The 15,311-nt window shown below is 43.4% G+C and overlaps 1 protein-coding gene across 1 annotated transcript in view; it reads right to left on the bottom strand.

Moving 5' to 3' along the window:
* Nucleotides 1–11,863, bottom strand: part of asl (argininosuccinate lyase) — a 39,194-nt gene extending 27,331 nt beyond the window's left edge. Inside the window, exons 1-3 of the mRNA XM_043718575.2 lie at nt 11,628–11,863; nt 6,701–6,895; nt 4,671–4,754 (exon numbers count right to left, since the gene is read on the bottom strand). Of these exons, the coding sequence (XP_043574510.1) occupies nt 4,671–4,754; nt 6,701–6,895; nt 11,628–11,642 (294 nt within the window). The 5' untranslated portion in view covers nt 11,643–11,863. The remainder of the gene's footprint in view (nt 1–4,670; nt 4,755–6,700; nt 6,896–11,627) is intronic.
* Nucleotides 11,864–15,311: the final 3,448 nt, after the last annotated feature.

Below are 15,311 nucleotides of genomic sequence, written 5' to 3'. Positions count from 1 at the left end.
ACCTGGTTTTGGATTTCCACAGCCTGGGAAAACATTGTGGCGAAAGTGAGGACTGTAGATGCTGGAGATCAGAGTGGTGCTGGAAAAGCACAGCAGGTCAGGCAGCATCTGAGGAGCAGGAAAATCGATGTTTCGGGCAAATCCTGTGCTTTTCCATCAAGGAAAAGCTTTTGAAGGGCTTTTGCCCAAAACGTTGATTTTCCTGCTCCTCGGATGCTGCTTGAACTGCTGTGCTTTTCCAGCACCACTCTAATCTTGACTGGGAAAACATTGTCCCAAAATCAACCCATTCAACCATTTAAAATGTTTTAAAGGGTAATGTCCCCAATTTTACTTCCTCCAGAAATGGCCAATCAATGTTTCAAAAACAATCTCCTCATTTGCCCTTTGCCTGGGGAGCTCAGGTAATTTGCAGGTTTACAGAGTGTGTAAAAGAGCAGATATTCAGTAAATCAAGTCTTCACTCCCTTTGTACCTCTCTGTGGCTTGCAAGGGTTTCCTAAGATGTGAAATTATCTCTGTCCCTACAGCATGCCTGGACCCAACACTGCAATTTTTTTTTCCCCGAATTGGTAAGGAGTGCCATCAGCACTGCTCAATTTTTGTTGGAATCTTTTCCCAGCGTGGTGGGATACATGAGATCCCAGCAGTGACAGTAAGACTCAGGGTCCCCACTGACTCAAGTCCCTTGCAAGAGGTTTGAAAGGATCCAAAGAGGCTTAGCTTCCCTTCTTAACTAAGGATTTTCTGGGTATTGATCTCCATCAGTCACCAAAAGGCCCCAAACCTCCCAACCTCTACATTCGATGACAAAGTGGTGTTCCAATTTCTTTTGAATTTTTTAGGCTTAAAGCTGAGTCTGAATTTGGGTCTATGTTAGGAGTTTCCCTGGACCTTGTATGATGCCCAAGGGAGGAAAACCATGAGAAACAGGTTCCTCACAGGTGGAGTATAGTTCTGAGAAACCATTGGAAAAAGCTATCCAATTACAGGGAAACCTGTTATTCTTGTTGAAGACACTATGCTGCAATCTATGAACCTGTTAAAACAAGTTTTCCTAATTTTTAGAAATTCCTAAAAAAAAATACAAATTTCTCCCACTAATTGTATGCAGTTGAACAAGTGAACAAATGTTCTATTCTTGCGCAGACTTCTCTCTAAATCTTTCACAGTTTTCAAGACTGGAGAGAAAAGCATAAATGGCCAGGGGGCTGACAGCAGAAACAAATCAACCGGAGTCTTTTGTGCAACCTTCATCTCTTTCGTGTGTTATGATCTCTGTAAAATCTTTTAAATCAATTCAAACTTTAAGTTATTAACGAAAAGAATGAGAGGGCATGATCATTACTCTTAATATTTTTGCACTCAGACAAAAATAGTTGACTAAATACTCCTCTTTGTAGGCAACATATACTTTCAATAACACTAATTGGCTTTATGGTATTTGCGGATGATTTTTATGTTCTTGAAAGTAGATGACTAAAGACAAATTCTGGTGTGCAGCATGAAATCGTTCCTCGGCGAAGACTGTGGTGCTGGAAAAGCACAGCTAGTCAGGCAGCATCCATGCAGCAGGAGAATCAATGTTTCAGACATAAGCCCTTCATCAGGAATTCCTGTCACGAACTTGTCAGATCCTGTGCCTTTCCAACACCACACTCTTCGACTCTGATCTCCAGCGTCTGCAGTCCTCACTTTCTCAGAGATGAATTCTTTTCTGTCAGGTTTTATTAAAAATACGCTTGTTAAAAGATAACTTGTTCATTAACTCACCATGAGCCATTACCTTGGGAGATGTACTAGTGACTCTGTGTTGACATATGCATGAGGTTTATTTTAGATCTGTCACATATCATATGGTCTCGGGAATTCTAGCTAACAGACTTTACTTGTCCCATCTTTCAATATGTCCCTGTATCTCTGTTTTACTGTATGTGAGTGATAATCTTTGGACAATTTTGTTATGTTTTGGAGAGTTTCCTAAATCTACCACAATAGGAAAGCCTGCTCTGATGATTCTTTATTCCCCCGGCCAGACCAAATCTCCCCATGTCTGGAGAAGATGCCTCTCTGACTAAAGACCGTCTCCCTCCCAGAATTAGCTTGCAAAGTCATGCAACCTTTTCTGTCTGTTGACCACACACAACCTCTGCTGTGATAGTCATTGATCTGTAGAAGAGTCGGTATTCTGACCAAAAATAAAGGCTTCTTCAGCCCTCTGCCCCTAGGCCATGTGAAACACATTAATGCCACGCATAGGCAGAAATGCTAACAATTGATTCTTGATCCAAACTTTCTTTCATCTCAAAAAGAAACGGCTTATAGCACAATTGTGTTTAATGCAATACCAATTACACTTTCCTGAGGCTTTGAGAGACTTGATCCTGAACTTCTTGACTCCCCAAGACCAACCTGAGAACAACGATTAGGAGAAGGTGTCCCAGAAAGTCGGATTTTGATTCTGGTGAGGGCCCGTCTTGGTACACTGCCAATTTGTCAAGGCAACGAAGGCAAACCAAACAAAAAGCACTCCAACACACACGCCTCACAGCCTCGACTGAATTGACTCTTTTAAAGGGAAGGGCTCATGATATAAACCCATTCCATGTGTTTAATTTTCTTTAATCCCTAATGAAAAAACAAGCACTTGAATTCAAATCCCATTTCAAAGCATTTATAACCACTTGGAGTTGTAAATCAAACTGGCAGGAACTCTGGTGTGATAATGAATGATTGTGACATCAGTCATGCAGCATTTATCCTGCAATGATTGCCCTCAAACATATGTCAGAGGACAGCTTTTTTATTCAAATATTCAAAGATCAAAATGACAAATGCCGAGATGGTCCTCTTGAGAGTCCCAGTGAACTTGTCAGATCCAAAGTGTTTCCACACTCATATTTCAATATGCCTTTGAGCACTGGAGTGCTCCGAAAGGATGGTTCACAATCACTGAATTTGACATAGAACCATATCCAAAAAAGTGTAGCCTACCTTTCCAAAGCACTCTGACAACTTTAGACTCTCTCGTACCCGGTCCAAAGTATAGAATCAGATTATGCCCATCCGACTAACGAAAATCAGATCATCCTGAGGCAACTGCACTTTAATAGGTATAAGTGCCTCTCTGGACTCCAGATGTGCGAATTAGAACATACCTCTGTAAAAATAGTGGGTTTTATATTTGGGGGTGAGACTTCTGAATTTGGCTTCTCCGGCCAATTTTGTAGAGATGGAGAGGCTCTCCATCTGTGTGAAAGTTCAGGCCTCGAAGTTAGCTGGCTACAAGAACTCTACTGCTAATGTCACCAAGCATAAACAATTTTCACCTTCTTCTCAGTAAAACAATTCCAGCATTTAATCTCTAACAATCAAACCAGTTGGATCAACTATCAAGAAGACATAATTTATCTTACATTTAAACTACAGTCCCAAAAAAATTGTAAAAACCTTCAATTGCAATAGCAGTACCTTCAGAGTATTCAATCATAAAGATTTCTGCACTCTGTAGTCCCCAAACCCCTCAACTTTGTTACATGCCGTTCCCTTGTTAAAATCTTCCTTAAAGTGGAATGCTTTGATTCTTTCCCATAACTCATCATTCAAAACCTCATCAGCATTTTTCCTTTTGCTACTTTGAATGTTTAGCAGTGCCATATAAAGCATTACTAAATAACAATAACTAACAGCTGGTAGCACCTTAAATAAAAAAACTATTTACAAGCAAACTCCAGATCAATTTTGATTAATAAATATAGTCTTCCATTAAGTTACTTACTCATTAAGGTTAGTCAATATTTACATTATTCATGAAACAACTTGGGAGGCATAGAAACCAAACTATTCACAAAGCAAAAAAACTAAAAAAAAAATTAGCTTAAAATTCCCACTTTACAATCAGTAAAATGCCTAAAGTAAATACAGCATTTTGAAACAATTATTGACAAGGGGCTACCTTGGGAGCTTAAAAACAGATTAGAATGAGCAAATCAAGATAGTTAGGATTTATCCCTCACATACAGCAGATCCAATAAGAGCAATGTCCATTAGCTCAATCCAAGAATGATTAGTGATTACTGTATTTAATGATTAATTGCTACATAGATCAACAAATTTAAGTGCCAATCAATAACCTGTCATTGAGACTGTTTCTGATGCGTCAATTCTTTTCTTGTATTCCTTGCTATCCAAACATGAGATTAATTAATATCAAACTACATGTCCAGTTGATAACACAAACATACAGAACTGCGGATACTGGAAATCTGAAACATAAAACGAGTGCTAGAGAAATTCAGTAGGTTGGCGTAAACTGTACTGGGACAATCACAGTTAATTTGTCAAACCCAGTGACCTTTCGTCAGAATGGAGTTTCGAAACATTAATCGATTTTCCTCCCACTGCAAGATCTGTTGCGTTTCTCCAGCCCTCTCTTGTTTTTGGCCAGTTGATAAGAAAGTTATTCCACAGACTGACACTAAGATAATGGCATCGACTAGCAATGGATTTTGAACCAAATAGAATCAGAACATCAGGGAACGTAATTCAGCTCATCAAATCAACTTGCAATGCCAAACCTAAATTGGAATATTCCTGAGGTTGTCCTTTCACTTAGGCTTTCAAAAAAAACCTCACATTTTGAGAAAAATATACTTAGTGACCACTCTTACCTTTAGTCTTCGTTCATGGGCTGTATGAATGTCCTCATCTCCTTCTTTAATCTGGAAAGTTTCATTTTGCCATTCTTCATAAATCTATCAATTGGAAAGTAAAATCTTTCAGCTCCATTTGTGCAAAGGTAATCTCATCTCCTCCAGTGAGAATCAGAGTCGCAGCTTTCAGAAACATTGGCGTTTAGGCTTTGAAAGAAGATGAGCACTGCATTCTGCAACAAGTTTATTTAACAGATTTATGTAAGGCAGAAACTGGGATCGAGACCTTTAGTGCAGTGAAGGTTAAGAGAAGATTAAATGGCGGTGTTCAAAACAATGAAAAGTTCTGATGAAGTCAATGAGACACTCTTTCCTTCTGCAGGAATGTTGGTAATCAGAGGATGGATTTAAGATAATTAGCAAGACCAAAACAGAAAATTTAAGAAACATTTTTAAAAACATATATAAAGTTGATACAATTTGGAGTGCTCCAAGTGCAAGGGAGAACAAAGCAGATTCAATAGTAACTTCCATAAATAAATTAAAACACGAATCATATCTAAAGAGAAGGGGATTCAAACAGCAAGATTTTCCATCAGACCTAAAAAAATCTGCTAACTGAATTAGAGAGAGTCATAGAGATGTACAGCATGGAAACAGACCCTTCGGTCCAACCCATCCATGCCGACCAGATATCCCAAGCCAATCGAGTCCCACCTGCCAGCACCCAGCCCATATACCTCCAAATCCTTCCTATTCATATACCCATCCCAATGCCTCTTAAATGTTGCAATTGTACCAGCCTCCTCTGGCAGCTCATTCCATACACGTACCACTGTGTGTGTGAAAATGTTGCCCCTTAGATCTCTTTTATATCTTTTCCCTCTCAACCTAAACTTATGCACTCTAGTTCTGGACCCCCACCCCCCCACCCCCCCACCCCACGCTCCCCCCCCCCTCCCCTCCACCACCCCCTCCCCGCAAATCCCAGGGAAAAGACTTAGTCTATTTATCCTATCCATGTCCCTCATAATTTTATAAACCTCTATAAGGTTACCCTTCAGCCTCCAACGCTCCAGGGAAAACAGCCCCAGGCTTTTCAACTTCTCCCAATATCTCAGATCCTCCAACCCTGTATTCCAACAATGGCCTAACCAATGTCCTGTACAACCACAACATGACTTCCCAACTCCTGTACTCAATACTCTGACCAATAAAGGAAAGCATACCAAACGCCTTCTTCACTATCCTATCTACCTGCGACTCCACTTTCAAGGAGCTATGAACCTGCGACTCCAAAGTCCCTTTGTTCAGCAACACTCCCCAGGACCTTACCATTAAGTGTATAAGTCCTGCTAAGATTTGCTTTCCCAAAATGCAGCATCTCGCATTTATCTAAATTAAACTGCATCTGCCACTTCTCAGCCCACTGGCCCATCTGATAAGATCCCATTGTAATCTGAAGTAACCTTCTTCACTGTCCACTACACCTCCAATTTTGGTGTCATCTGCAAACTTACTAAGTACACCTCTTATGCTCACATCCAAATCATTTAGATAAACGATGAAACTTCAAAGCAGAATAACTCAGACTGCACCTCATCCATCTGCTTACTACATCCAAACTTCTTAATGATCAGATTCCTTACTCTGGCACGATGCCCTGGTTACTGGGTTTGATGATTCTTTGATTGAGACCACCACATGTTGCAGTGTATCAGGAGGTGAGACAGCCATTGTAGTTTAGTAGTCATTTGTGAGTGGTTTGAACAAACAGACTATCATGGAATGCCCCACTGGCATGCTCATCAGTCCAGCACTTTCCTGTCCATTGGAGGTCAACTATGAACTGTCAATCAGAAAATCCCAATCTACAATTTGCACATGAACACAAAAATAAAATTGAGTGAAACAAAACTCTGAGTGGTTTTACTTTCACAAGACTCTTCAATAACTGACTGTGGAGAGACTAAGAGACTACAGTTGAGTTAACGACAGGAGACCTCATCACTTTAATAGTTAGGTCAGTTCAATGCAAAGTTTCTTACCTTGTCCATCCCATTTAGAATTTGATCCATTTCCGTTTTCGTTACCAATCCAGCTTTTTCTAAAGCCTTTACGTAAGCTTTGCTTCCTTTAATATCTTCAGCCCACATTCGCTTATCATAAGATATGGAGGAATTAAACTTCTCCATAATCGGATCAACGGTTCCTACAAATCTTCCACCCCATAGTTTGGTTTCCTAGTGGAAATGAAAATCATTGGCATTTACTGCAAAGTTTGACTTGACTTGCATACCAAGAAATTCAATCCTGCTTTCTATTTATATGTTTGGGTTTCTTTGGGTTGGTGATGTTATTTCCTGTGGTGAAGTCACTTCCTGTTCCTTTTCTCAGGGGGTGGTAGATGGGATCTAACTCGATGTGTTTGTTGATAGAGTTCCGGTTGGAATGCCATGCTTCTAGGAATTCTTGTGCATGTTTTTGTTTGGCTTGTCCTAGGATGGATGTGTTGTCCTAGTCAAAGTGGTGTCCTTCCTCATCCATATGTGAGGATACTAGTGAGAGAGGGTCATGTCTTTTTGTGGCAAGTTGGTGTTCATGTAGCCTGGTGGCTAGTTTTCTGCCTGTTTGTCCAATGTAGTGTTTGTTACAGTCCTTGCACTGTATTTTGTAAATGACATGAGTTTTGCTCGTTGTCTGTATAGGATCTTTCAAGTTCATTAGCTGCTGTTTTAGTGTGTTGGTGCATTTGTGGGCTACCATGATGCCAAAGGGTCTGAGTAGTCTGGCAGTCATGTCCGAGATGTCTTTGATGTAGGGGAGAGTGGCTAGGGCTTTTGGATGTGCTTTGTCTGCTTGTTTGGGTTTGTTGCTGAGAAATCGGCAGACTGTGTTCATTGGGTACCCATTCTTTTTGAATATATGGTGTAGGTGATTTGCCTCTTCTCTGCACAGTTCCTTTGTGCTGCAGTGTGTATTGGCTCGTTGAAGTAATGTTCTGATGCAGTGGAAAGGACACCACTCCGACTGGGACAACACATCCATCCTAGGACAAGCCAAACAAAGACACACACGAGAATTCCTAGAAGCATGGCATTCCAACCGGAACTCTATCAACAAACACATCGAGTTAGATCGCATCTACCACCCCCTGAGAAAAGGAACAGGAAGTGACTTCACCACAGGAAATAACATCACCAACCCAAAGAAACCCAAACATATAAATAGAAAGCAGGATTTTTCAGCATTGCTTCGCCTGAGGTCCACTGAAGATGTTATGTATTTGGGTTACGAAACCTGGAAATGAACCTTCCAACTCAGCAAGCAAACCTATATCCAAAATACATTCACCATATTATATTGCTGAAACAATAAGGTATGATTACATGATAAATTGGAAATATATTCTGTTGAACTGTCCCAATATATTAATTCTAAAGATAAACTTCTAAACCCTCCTGGCAGCCTTAGTTGCTTTGTTCTACCCTTTAGAAACAGGTGAGACATATTTCTTTGCCCCTGACAGGGGTGTGTTTACATACAATGTCATAGCACCAACTGTCGGCTGGTTCCCTAGCTTCACACTGGGTCATTTTACTGGATGGGGAGGGAGTTAGGGGATCTCAATCAGTTAAAGGCCAATTGAGAGAGGTTGGTAGGGATTTTCCAAGTTCCAAGGGCAGCGGGGAATATGGTAGATGGCTGGAATTGGCTTCCATGCAGCAGGCCTTGGTGCAGGGAGGGGAAATCCTCAGAGAGGTCCAGCCAGTCTGCTGGCTTTCAGCTGGAGTCATGGGACACCGTATGGAAAGGTTTCCCCCAAACTCGCCAACAGTGGCTTCTTGGTTTTATTTTAACTTTGAGAAATGTTGGAGAAGGGCAACCTTCAATGGCGTGACCCCATCCTCACTTGCCTTTAAAGGCACCCTACTGATGGTTCCTATTGGCCCTCTGGCTTAGAGGACATGCCCACTATCCTTAACTGGTCAGCAGGCTTGTCCTCTGGTTCTTAATTAACCAATCCACGAGTAAAAATTCCCGGGGAGTTACTGTTCCCCCACACACTGCAACTGCCTAATTCCACCTTCCCCCCCAACCCCCTCTCCCCACAACTCTCCTTCCCCCTTCCCCACACTGGAGTCTGCCAGGAGGGGTCTGAATTCCATAGGAATGTGTTGGTGTTGACTGTTAGAATGGAAGCAGAAAGTATGTGTGAAGGTTCCACATGTTACTACATCAATTCACAGAATGAACTGGGAATGGAACACTTCAAGCCGACAAAAACAATTTTAAATTAAGTGTTTGTTATGTTGCTTCTCCTTCAGTATTCCAATGAAGTAAGGATCACAGACCTTTACTGCTTAAAAAAACATATAAAAAACATAAAATATATCCCCTTATAAAGAAGGTGTGCCTTATACAAATAACAACTGTTGAAATTCAATTAAGTCGTGCTGCATTTTGGGAAAGCATATCTTAGCAGGACTTATACACTTAATGGTAAGGTCCTAGGGAATGTTGCTGAACAAAGAGACCTTGGAGTGCAGGTTCATAGCTCCTTGAAAGTGGAGTCGCAGGTACATAGGATAATGAAGAAGGTTTAGATTAGATTAGATTACTTACAGTGTGGAAACAGGCCCTTCGGCCCAACAAGTCCACACCGACCTGCTGAAGCTCAACCCACCCAGACCCATTCCCCCACATTTACCTCTTCACCTAACACTACGGGCAATTTACCATGGCCAATTCACCTAACCTTCACATTTTTGGATTGTGGGAGGAAACCGGAGCACCCGGAGGAAACCCACGCAGACACGAGGAGAATGTGCAAACTCCACACAGAGAGTCGCCTGTGGCAGGAATTGAACCTGGGTCTCTGGCGCTGTGAGGCAGCAGTGCTGACCACTGTGCCACCGTGCCACCCACTAAGGTGTTTGGTATGCTTTCTTTTATTGGTCAGAGTATTAAGTACAGGAGTTGGGAGGTCACGTTGCAGCTGTACAGCACATTGGTTAGGCCACTGTTGGAATATTGCGTGCAATTCTGGTCTCCTTCCTATTGGAAAGATGTTGTGAAACTTGAAAGGGTTCAGAAAAGATTTACAAGGATGTTGCCAGCATTGGAGGATCTGAGCTACAGGGAGAGGCTGAACAGGCTGGGGCTGTTTTCCCTGGAGCGTCGGAGGCTGAGGGGTGACCTTATAGAGGTTTACAAAATTATGAGGGGCATGAATAGGATAAATAAACAAAGTCTTTTCCCTGGGGTCGGGGAGTCCAGAACTAGAGGGCATAGGTTTAGGGTGAGAGGGAAAAGATATAAAAGAGACCTAAGGGGCAACTGTTTCACACAGAGAGTGGTACATGTATGGAATGAGCTGCCAGAGGATGTGGTGGAGGCTGGTACAATTGCAACATTTAAGAGGCATTTGGATGGGTATATGAATAGGAAGGGTTTGGAGGGATATGGGCTGGGTGCTGGCAGGTGGGACTAGATTGGGTTGGGATGTCTGGTCAGCATCGATGTGTTGGACTGAAGGGTCTGTTTCCGTGCTGTACATCTCTATGACTGTATGCCTCCTGCTCATGATCAAGAATTACTTCAAGTTATTTTGTAACAATTTGAACTGATGCAGGAAATACACATCCCAGTTAAATATGTTTCAGAGGTTGGTTCAGCTCAGCAACATATGCAACTCTTTGTGGAACTGATGAAAATAACGTGCATTGCAACACACAGAAAAACACTTCATGACTGAGCAGATTTACCTCAAATTGCTAAATTGCATGTCAAATCCACACAGAGGAGAAAAGACAGGGTAAGTAAAGAACTTACACACAACTCTGCCATAAAAGACATCAATTGGCATTAACCAAACGTGCCAATACCCAGAGAGTGGGGGATAAAGTTAAGCATAAGGATGCCAAGATTAAAAGTAACCAACAGACACTTAAGTATCTGTCTCCTCTAGTGAAATACAGACTTTCATCCTGTAACCTCTCTCTGCTGTCCCATGTTAATAAGGGGTGTCTCAATCAAATGCTTTCATCGTGTTCTGAATGGAAACTATCATCCTGGCTAATAACGTTACATTGTACAAAAAGGAAAATGTCATCAGGATTTCACCCAGTTGTGAGAGCCCTCCAAATCACTTCAGTCCACGCTCCTCTACATTGGGGAGACTGGGTGCCTCCTAGCAGAGCGCTTTAGGGAACATCTCCGGGACACTCGCACCAATCAACCACACTGCCCTGTGGCCCAACATTTCAACTCCCCCTCCCACTCAGCCGAGGACATGGAGGTCCTGGGCCTCCTTCACCGCCACTCCCTCACCACCAGACGCCTGGAGGAAGAACGCCTCATCTTCTGCCTCGGAACACTTCAACCCCAAGGCATCAATGTGGACTTCAACAGTTTCCTCATTTTCCCCTTCCCCCACCTCACCCTAGTTCCAAACTTCCAGCTCAGCAGTGCCCCCATGACTTGTCCTACCGGCCTATCTTCTTTTCCACCTATCCACTCCACCCTCCTCTCTGACCTATCACCTTCATCCCCTCCCCCACTCACCTATTGTTCTCTATGCTACTTTCTCCCCACTCCCACCCTCCTCTAGCTTATCTCTCCACCTCTCAGGCTCTCAGCCTTTATTCCTGAAGGGCTTTTGCCCGGAACGTCGATTTTCCTGCTCCTTGGATGCTGCCTGAACTGCTGTGCTCTTCCAGCACCACTCTAATCTAGAATCTGGTTTCCAGCATCTGCAGTCATTGGTTTTACCCTGTGAGAACAGTTTGTTACTGCCCCTGCACCTTCCCGAGCCACCATTCACGAAATAAGAGGAAGCTAGGCAACAAAAAAAAAGCACAGATATATAACAGGGGGCAAAGGGAAAATCACAACAGCAGGAGACAACCTCCCCTTGACCTGTAACAGTGGAGCTAACTCTTGAATTTAAAACCACGATGAGTGAAACATTACCTTTGAACTGGCCATTTCGAACTCAAGGATTCAGCACAGTCGCAGATATGTTCACGCCTTCAGAAAAGGAGGTATGTCCTTGATCCGTCTGTGTTATAAACACGTATCAGTGTTTACACAGCCCCAGAATGTTCAGTTCAGCTCTGGACACCGATCTTTAGACGGGTTACAGCACTCTGTGAAACACACTGTCAGGGCTAACAGCTGCCTCTCTCTCTCTCTCTCTGTGAGTTCAATTCTAACCTGTTTCAGCTCAGAAACTCCCAGCTCCAGGAAGCGGAACGCAAATCTCTAACGGAGGCTGCTGGGACTCGTAGTCCACATTCAAACCTGTCACAATCATTCCGAACTGAATATAAAGCACTCACGTTTACCCAGCCCTGACACAAAATAAACCTGTCTCCGCTGACAGGCTCAGTGTGCGATGGTGTTCTCTGTGATGCTGAGCTCTGCGTTCGAAACTTTATTCACTTGAATTTAGGTTTATCTTACTTATAATGGGAGAATAGGATGAAGTCTTTACAGGAAGCATAGTGTAAGGCTGTATAGTCAAAGTAAATGTGGGTTTGTAATGGATATCATTGGCCAATCTATCTCCAGAAATGGAAATAGACATGTTGAGGAAGGGAACGGAACAATAAAAAAAACTGCAGATACCTTGGAATCCAAGGAAGAGGAACAGGAGGCTGGAAGAACACAGGAAGCCAGGCAGCATCAGGAAATGGAGAAATCAACATTTTGGGTGTAAGCCTTCTTCAGGACTGGGGGTGGGTGTCAAGGGAGCTGCAGATAAAGGGGGTGGCAGGGTAAGGGTGGTGAAGTAGTGATTTACCTGCACATCCACTAATATCATTTATTGTATCCGTTGCTCCTGATGCGGTCTCCTGTACATCGGGGAAACTGGATGCCTCCTAGCAGAGCGCTTTAGGGAACATCTCCGGGACACCCGCACCAATCAACCACACCGCCCTGTGGCCCAACATTTCAACTCTCCCTCCCACTCTGCCGAGGACATGGAAGTCCTGGGTCTCCTCCACTGCCGCTCCCTCACCACCAGACGCCTGGAGGAAGAATGCCTCATCTTCCGTCTCGGAACACTTCAACCCCAGGGCATCAATGTGGACTTCAACAGTTTCCTCATTTCCCCTTCCCCCACCTCACCCTAGTTCCAAACTTCCAGCTCAGCACTGTCCCCATGACGTGTCCGGATTTGTCCTACCTGCCTATCTCCTTTTCCACCTATCCACTCCACTCTCTCCTACCTGCCCTATCGCCTTCATCCCCTCCCCCACTCACCCATTGTACTCTATGCTACTTTCTCCCCACCCCCACCCCCTTCTAGCTTATCTCTCCACGCTTCAGGCTCTCTGCCTTTATTCCTGATGAAGGGCTTTTGCCCGAAACGTCAATTTCGCTGCTTCTTGGATGCTGTCTGAACTGCTGTGCTCTTCCAGCACCACTAATCCAGAAACTGGTTTCCAGCATCTGCAGTCATTGTTTTTACCTAGGTGAAGACAGGTAGAGAGTACAACCCAGTTGGTCGATGGGAGGAATGAAAGGATGGTTGGTGGCTGAACAGAAGTATTGGTAAGTGGAATTGTAGGGAGGGGAAGGGGCTGGGAAGGGAGTTGGGTGATGAGAGGGGAGGTTACTTGAAATTGGAGAACCTCACGATGAGTCCTCCGGGCTGTAGGCAGCCCAGGCAGAAGATGAGGTACTGTTCCTCCAATTTGTAGTTTGATTCACTGTGGCAGTGAAGGGGGCCAAGGATGGTCATATTGGAAAGGGAGTGGAAAGGGGAATTAAAATGGGCAGTGACTGGGAGATCCGATCAGCCCCTGTGGGCCTGGCTGAGATGTTCGGCAAACCATTTCCTAAGTTTATGTTTGGTCTCCTCGATGTAGAGAAGACTACATTGGGAGCACCTGATGCAGTAAACTATGTTGGAGGAGAGGACTGTTTGGTGTAGTTGACAAAAAGGTAGGTGTAGCTAGGACCCATACTAGTGCCCGTGGCCACCATCTGGATTTGGAGGGAATAGGAGGAGTCAAAGGAAAAGTTATTAAGGATGAGGCCTAGTTTGGTGAGGCGGAAGAGGGTATTGGGGGAGGGAGCCTGGATAGCTCTGTTGTAGAGAAAGAAGCTGAGGATCTTAAGGCCATCCTTGTGAAGTATGGACGTGTAGAAGGACTGCACATCCATGGTGAAGATAAAGCGCTGGGGCTGGGGAACTAGAAGTTACTGAAGAGGTGGAGAGCATGGTTGGTGTAGGTGGAAAGTGCCTGAACCAGGGAATGTTTTGTCATTCCTCTGGAGCAGGTCGAACTTGAACCCAGGCTTCCTGGCTCACAGCTATGGACATTACAGCACCACATAGGTTGAGCTCAGTATGAGCTAGATTTCGAGCAATAGGTACCCTACACTGGCATTAACAAAATACTTTCATATGAATCTTACAAGAACACCCTTATTTCACAGGTTAACTTATTGATTTTGTAGACCTCCCCTGAGTATAGCTGTCAATTGGCAGTGAATTAAGAGCAGTTGCAGGGAGGTTTTCATCCATTTCTATTTAACTTCACTTAAAAAGCAGGATCTGGATTCTGGTGAAAAGACAGTTTCTGGTGCTCTTGGGAGCCTCACGCTTGTGATTTGATAGTCAGATAGCTTTGGCAAACAGGGTTAAGGAGAATCCAAAGATTTTATAAGAACGTTAATTCCAAAAGAGTAAGTGGGGAGGACTAGAGCCCCTTAAAGATCATTGCGGCCTTCTATGTGTGGAAGCACAGGAGATGGGTGAGATACTAAATGAGAATTTTGCGTCAGTATTTACTGTGGAGAAGGATATAGAAGCTAGAAAACTTGGAGAAATAAATAGTGATATCTTGAAAAGTGTCCAGATTACAGAAGAGGAAGTGTTGGACATTTTAAAATACATAAAGGTGGATAAATCCCTGGCACCCCAGGTGTACCCGAAAACTCTGTGGGAAGCTAGGGAAGTGATTGGTGGGATTCTTACTGAGATATTTGTGGCATCGATAGTCACAGGTGAGGTGCCGGAAGACTGAAGGTTAGCTAACGTGATGCCACTATTCAAGAAAGGTGGTAAGGAAAAACCAGGGAACTATAAACCGGTGAGCCTGACAACAGTGGTGGGTAAGTTGTTGGTGGGGATTCTGAGGTACAGGATTTATGTGTATTTGGAAAGGCAAGGACTGATTAGGGATAGAAAACATGGCTTTGTGCATGGAAAATCATGGTTTCACTAACTATTGAATTTTCTGAAGAAGTGACAAAGGAGATTGATGAAGGCAGAGTGGGGAATGTTGTTTCTGTTGACTTCAGCAAGGCAGACTGGTTGGCAAGGTTAGATCGCATGGGATCCGGGGGAGCCAGACAATTGGATGCAAAATTGGCTTGAAGATAACGAGATAAAGGGTGGTAATAGAGGGCTGTCTTTCAGATTGGAAGCCTCTGTCCACTGCTTTTTGTCATTTATATAAATGATTTGGGTGTGAATGCAGGAGGTATGGTTACTAAGTTTTCAGTTGACACCAAAATAGGTGGTGTTGTGGACAGTGAAGACGATTATCTCAGAGAACAATGGGACATTGATCAGATGAGCTAATGGGCTAAAGAGTGGCAAATGGAGATTTCCTGCCCCACCAGACATATCTAGTCCTA

Source organism: Chiloscyllium plagiosum, unplaced genomic scaffold, assembly GCF_037043375.1.
Source record: "Chiloscyllium plagiosum isolate Xiang-an unplaced genomic scaffold, Cpla_swu_hap1 HiC_scaffold_31, whole genome shotgun sequence".
In the NCBI taxonomy this organism is placed as follows: domain Eukaryota; kingdom Metazoa; phylum Chordata; class Chondrichthyes; order Orectolobiformes; family Hemiscylliidae; genus Chiloscyllium; species Chiloscyllium plagiosum.
Note: the sequence above shows the minus strand (reverse complement) of the source record. Positions and strands in the feature narration are given on the sequence as shown.